General features: G+C 37.0%; 1 protein-coding gene across 1 annotated transcript; it reads left to right on the top strand.

Annotated features, from left to right (window-relative positions):
* The first annotated feature begins 609 nt into the window (after positions 1 to 609).
* On the top strand, positions 610 to 3,601 carry LOC132063956 (receptor-like serine/threonine-protein kinase At2g45590). Its single transcript, XM_059456747.1, has one exon. The coding sequence runs from the start codon at positions 1,462 to 1,464 to the stop codon at positions 3,466 to 3,468; it is 2,007 nt and encodes a 668-aa protein (XP_059312730.1). The 5' UTR covers positions 610 to 1,461; the 3' UTR covers positions 3,469 to 3,601.
* Positions 3,602 to 6,735: the final 3,134 nt, after the last annotated feature.

A 6,735-nucleotide genomic window follows, 5' to 3' on the forward strand; every position in this document is an offset into this window, starting at 1 on the left:
TATATATATATATATATATATATATATATATATATATATATATATATATATATATATATATATATATATATTTTAATTAATGATATTTCACATGATTTAGGAAACTAAATTTTCAGAGTTTAAAAAATAAAGAAATTCAAAGTTCAGTAAATGTATCGAATTGATTTTTCAATTTTGTACCTAATTAAATGATGACACATAAAATAGAATAAGCGAGTAATTATTACTTTTTCCATCGATCCCAGTTTGGTTGTCCAATTTTAATTTTTCCAGGTTATTATGGGAAATATCAAAAATAGAATTAATTATATTTCTCTCCAAAATAATCATTTTTCAGAAAACAAGCACTTCTAGTAGTTCTCTAAAATATCTAAAGTTCTATTTTTATTTAAAGAAAAGAGAGAGATAAAAAAAAAAAGATTGAGTAACCATCCGAGCTACGTCACGGCCCCGTGACTTTCGATTTTGACTCAGCAAAAGTAAAACAGATCTGGTTTCTGTTTTACCCAGTAGTAGCATAGTATTCTAGTTCTAGTAATAACAGAGCGCTCTATGAGGAGATAAAGACTACACACAGTCACACACTGCTCACATTACTCTACAGTCTACACTGCATAGTCTTCTCTTTGTTTGTTCCTTCTTCCACTAGTCCATTTCCCTTACAGATCCCTCTCCACATCAACATTCACCCCTTTTCTTGCACACAGTCACACAGTATTCACGCTACACTCCCATAAACAAACACAATAGTCCCTCATTTCTTGTTTCTTCCTTCCATGTCCTTTTCTCTTATGTAATTTCGTTGATATAACAAATCTCTCTGCAACTATATGGATCTCTAACAAAACTACTCTTCCATCATCACCCTTCTAATTTCTTTACCTTACCATTCTTCTTCTTCCCCACTAGTCCATTTTCTTTCATCCCCATCACAAATTAATCTCTCTGCAAATTTAATACTATGCATCTTTAATACTCTTCCAAGATCACCCCTTTCTTCCTCAACAAACGCACAGTCACAGTATTCATACTAGACTTCCCATTCTTGTTTCATCATTGACAAATCTGTCTGCAAATTTGCATCTTTAACTGTTTCAACATCACAATAGTGTTTATCTATCACCATTCTTGTTTCTTCTTCTTCTTCTTCTTGCACATTCGTCCATTTATAACAAATCTTTATGCAAATATGCATCTCTAAACACTTTCAAGATTACCCCTTTCTTCCTCAACAGATTCACACATTAGATTCCACAACCCCACTAGTCACTTTTCCTGTTTCATCCCTCACAAATATCTCTAACATTCATCCTTAATACTCTTCCAACATTACCCCTCACTGCACACTCTGTTCACACTAAACACCACACTCCCACCAGTAACCATTCTTGTTTTCTTGCCTGTTCTCTCTGCAAATATGCATGTTTAACTCTATTAAGATCACACCTTTATTCAACAAAAATGCCTCCAGAAAACCCATTTCCACCTCCTCTAACCCCCCTCCCTATCTTCCCCACCACCTACCTCCCACCCCCACCCCCACCACATCACCATACCCACTCCCCTCTCATCCCACCCTTCATAGCTGCTGCCTTTGCCTTAACATTCTTCATAGTTGTTGCCATCATTTATCGCAAATTCTCGCGTAACAGAACAGTCCCTACAGATCTAAAGTCACCTCCACCACCCCACAAGTACTCCTACTCCCTCCTACGCAAAGCCACAAGCTCATTTAATACTGCTAATCGTCTTGGCCAAGGTGGATTTGGTTCTGTTTACAAAGGTGTCCTTCCTTCAGGACAGGAGGTAGCCGTGAAGCTAATGGACGCTTCAGGCTCCCTCCAGGGCGAGAGAGAGTTCCATAATGAACTCGCTCACGCCTCGAGGATAGACACTACGTCTTGTCAGCACGTAGTGCCTATCCTCGGGTACTCCTCTGATGAACATAGTCATCATCGGAGGAGTAGGAGAAGATTAGTTCTTGTATATGAGTATATGCATAATGGGAGCCTTCAAGATGCTTTGTTAGATCGAAAGTGTCCTGAGTTAATGCAATGGAGAAAGAGATTTGATGTTATTAGTTCCATTGCAAAGGGTGTTGAGTATCTTCATTACTCTTGTGATCCTCCTATTGTACATGGAGATATCAAGCCTTCTAATATATTGTTGGATTACAATTTCGATGCGAAAATAGCTGACTTTGGCTTAGCACAGTCTTTGACTAAAGATGATCAAGTTGTTGAATCTTTCATTGAAGGTGAGGAAGGAGTTGAGAAGGTGGCAAAAGGAGAAGTTTTTGAGAATGTGGAGGAAAACGGGTCGATTCTTGAAGGAAATGAGAGTGTGGTGACAGAGGAGGTTGTGATAAATGCTGATCAGTTGGCAGAGAGTTGTTCACCTGAGGTGGGAGTTCCATCAGAGGGGATGGAAAAGACTAGTGTTTCTGAGGGTTTCTTGGATGGGGTTAGTGTGGATAGTGGAATATTGAAAGGGATTGGGAGGGGAAGTAGTCAATCAGGCAGAGATTGGTGGTGGAAACAGGAAAATGTGAATGGTGGATCGGATTCCGGGAGGATTAAGGACTATGTGATGGAATGGATTGGTAGTGAGATCAGAAAAGAGAGGCCTAAGAAGGATTGGATCGCGACCTCAAGTGCAGCCGAAGATATTGCCAAAGGAGGGGGGCAACAGAAGCAAAGAAAGAAGCTTGAATGGTGGGCATCTTTGGATGAGGAGAGAATTAGGAAAGAAAAGAAGAATAATAGGAAGCCAAGAGAATGGTGGAAGGAAGAGTTTTGTGAGGAGTTAGCCAAGAAAAAGAAGAAAAGGGATCTCAAAGGGGGAGGAGAAATGTGGTGGCAAAGGGATGAAGAGTTAGTGCCCGAAAGAAAAAGGAGGAAAAGTAGGGGAAGTAGGAGTAGTATTGACTGGTGGCTTGATAATTTCAGTGGCGAATTTCGGATTGGAAGACGAAATAGTCAAGATTTCGCCAGTGGAGATATTCCCAAGAGTGGAGGTGTGAGTAGTACTCCTAGCATGAGAGGAACCGTATGTTACATCGCTCCAGAATATGGCGGTGGAGGACAACTATCCGAGAAATGCGACGTGTACAGTTTTGGTGTTCTGTTATTGGTTTTAGTCTCGGGGAGAAGGCCACTCCAAGTTACAGCTTCTCCTATGTCAGAATTTGAGAGGGCTAATCTGGTTTCATGGGCTAGGCAGCTTGCTCATTCAGGCAAGCTTTTGGATCTTGTTGATCCCAATATTCAGTTACTGGATAGAGAACAAGCATTACTTTGTATCACAATTGCACTACTATGTTTACAAAGATCGCCTAACAAGCGCCCCACGATGAAAGAGATCGTTGGGATGCTTTGTGGTGACTCTGAGCCACCCCATTTGCCATTTGAGTTTTCCCCTTCACCGCCATCCAACTTCCCTTTCAAGTCCCGGAAAAAAGCCCGGTGAGTTCATAGAGTGTTCGAACCGTTTAATCAACAGTAGCTTAATTTGCACTGTTCAATGTAATCTTCATGTATTATTGTGTAGAAACTGTTAGAAGAAAAGCAAAATGGAAGCAAAATGTCATTATTTCTTATCAGCTTTTTATTTTGCATAATCATCTCTATGGTTTCTGCACTTTTTAAATTCTGATGAGCTATTATTGATGAACACACTAGTTCTCCTTGGCTTTTGCTGATTTGAAGGAATCCCAGGTTAAATCTGATATGACTCTTTGCTTCCACTTTCTAAAAGGCGTGTCCACAAGTAATTATAAAATTCAGTGCCCTTGAACTATTTAAGGAGCTTGCTTTATTGCTTTCACTAATTACTTTTTTTGGGTCCCAGATAAGATATTTGACTGTTTGTTGTCTATTGGCTTAAAAAAGTAGGATGAGCTTGTTTTATAATTCACTCATTTATTTCATTACAGATGAAACCCCCTTTTTCCCAACTTTGTCCCTGGGGTAATTACAAAGGAATACACGGAAGTTGCATTTTTGTCTTGTACACACTAATACTGTATTATCTAAGTAATCTCTGTGGCCCTATATAATGTACTAGTATAAACATGTAGTTTGTAAGTTGTAACTCTGTTCATACTGCAAAATAGATGATATGCTTGGGGGAAAGACATAATAGAGAAAAGCAACAAGATCATATTGGATTTCTTGAGAAAACGAAAGCAACAAGGACGAGAGGTTAACAAGAGAAGTGTCTGTTTGTTGATACAATAGTTGATAAAGTATATGACTGCTGTTTTATTATGTGTTTACAGCTGATTATATATGAATACCTATATAGTATAGCTGTTTGGCATAGAGGTCATCCAAGTTTGAGAAATCAAAAATGATATAGACACCAAAATGTTTTCACATTTTTTCGCATTAATGGGGGAGTAATGCCAGCTGACGGTTACTGGAAATAGTTAGTGAAAGTTAAACAGTAATGTTGTCAGTTCTCGGAAATTTGGTTATTCTTTCAACCTACATTGTCTTATTTATGGCTCTTTGTATGTTTAATGAAGAAAGTACATAAGCATCTCAATTGTGGATGTGAGTTAGTTCCTTTAAATGATGGAGTCATGGAGATCATTTATGTTGGACATGCTCTAATAGCCAGCGTATCATCACGAGTATAATATCTCAGGTACCTATATCACCTTTGTGCACAATTCTTTTGTGAACCCATAGATCTTTTTTGTTTGTCAAGTAACTTTGGTTCGATTTAGATTGAATTAGTTAGTCCTTCATAGCTCTTGAAGTTGACATAAGATAAACTTGAAGCACAGATGTCACTTTGTGATGTTAGTTATATCTGTTTTTTAGTTTTCATCACTTAATGTTTGTATGTTCATCAACTAATGGACAAATTGGATAAGATATTTGTGTTACTGTCTTTGTAGAGTGTCACTGAAAGTTGTCTTGTTGTCAAGAGGAGCAACTCAAATTTAGTTCTAACACATGAACTGGTGTTGAAGTTCCTACCTTTTGCTTACATAACATGTCCCTAAATAAACCTCTGACCCACAATGCTTTGTGATACATCCAGACCAGACACGTTGGTTGTCTTTGCAAATCATCATGATTTTCATTTCATCTTCTGCAGGGTGCCCCACATCATATATAACCCTGTCGATTCATATTTTGTGTCATCTAGATATTTACGTGCATTGGATTTTTCTGATATATAGCTGCCTTATTTGTGGTCTTTCTGAGGTAAGCGAAAATAGATATAAAAATATTTGTATAGTCGATCCTATCTAATTTGGTAATGAGTCAATTGGTCACCATTTGAATTGCCTCACGTTCAAATCTTAGTGGTCTCAGAAACCAAGCTGTCGAGCAATGCCAGGTGTTAGGGATTGCAGAGGTATTTTTTTTTTCTTTTCAGTTTTTTGGTAGTAGATTTCTTTGCTTCACGCTATGAAACTGCAAGTGGTCATTTCTTATTTGAGACTATAGTCTTGGCATGACTTGTGTGTAACTACATTTTTCTTTTGTGTGTTCAGACCATCTTGTATGCATTTCAATTAATTAGCTGAATATCTACTACCTTTTCACTAGCTTAAAAGACAGAAATGTAATGCTTTTTATTGTTGAAACTCTAATCTCGCCAGATCTTTTTTCCTTCGTTGATTGTTAGACCATAATTAAAAACTAGATAGTTTCCTTGTGTCACGTCAATTCTTACTAGAAAAAGACTATTTTAAATTTCAATATTCAAAGGTTTAACCAATTAAAAACAGGTCACGGCTAGTCCCTTTGGGGACATCCAATCAAAAAAAACAGGAGGTCAAGGCTCAATTTTCTTACCCTACAAAGGTCCGAACAATAAATTCTCATATCAGTTTCTCTCCGTCAAAAAATTTCAATTTTTACTTTGGTTCCTTTGAAATAAAGGATAGAACGAGAAAAATAAACGGATTGCTGTTTTATAGAAAAACCAGAACAAGAAGTTGTCTTGTTCTTTTCAGGTCACGGGCATTATATAATTTTGCAGGTAAGCCTCTGTAAGAATAAGATTCATATATTTTTTTTAAAGTAAGGCAAGTTAGTTGTTATAATAGGTAAAAGTGATCTAATTCTTTTTCCCACATGCGAACGAAAGATACTTAAAGTGATCTAATTCTTTTTCCCACATGCGAAGGAAAGATTAAGTATCTCCACCAATTAACAATTTGATACCAAAATTATCTAATAGGCCTCTTCTTATAGGGGTAACAATTGGGTTTATACGAACCTCTTTTCATTTAGGATCATTTAACGCGTCTTTTGTTTTTCAGTGTGTTTAGCACAGTTTCGGTAATAAATTGCATATATGTCCCATGTCCATTTCTATTGATTGGTCAGTTAGATATTTTCCAGAACTAAATTGTACATAAGTAACTCATATTTTAAAATCAAAAGTTAAATAAACAAAAAATACACAGAAGATTATCAGTAATTAGAATAGAGTAAATCCCAACTTAATTACTCTGCCAATCCCTGAAATTCAATCCTTGTTCTCTAAAATTCGCTACTTCCTTGGCTCAGGTCAGTTTTCTTTTCTTTCGTTTGTTTATTTGTATCTATTCGAAGTCATTGAACTTTTATTGGTTTCAATTTCTTTTTTCCGATTGTGATTACACTTAGGGCCTGTTTGAGAAAGCCACCCAGGTAAATGGAGTTGGATGTAATTGCACAGTGTGACTTGTTTGTTTGACCAAGTAATTACTTGGTTAGGTGGGAATTG

This window comes from Lycium ferocissimum, chromosome 7 (assembly GCF_029784015.1).
Source record: "Lycium ferocissimum isolate CSIRO_LF1 chromosome 7, AGI_CSIRO_Lferr_CH_V1, whole genome shotgun sequence".
Lineage (NCBI taxonomy): Eukaryota > Viridiplantae > Streptophyta > Magnoliopsida > Solanales > Solanaceae > Lycium > Lycium ferocissimum.

Coding starts and splice junctions, on each gene's coding strand:
- LOC132063956 (XM_059456747.1), top strand. CDS start 1,462: ATGCCTCCAGAAAACCCATTTCCACCTCCTCTAACCCCCCTCCCTATC.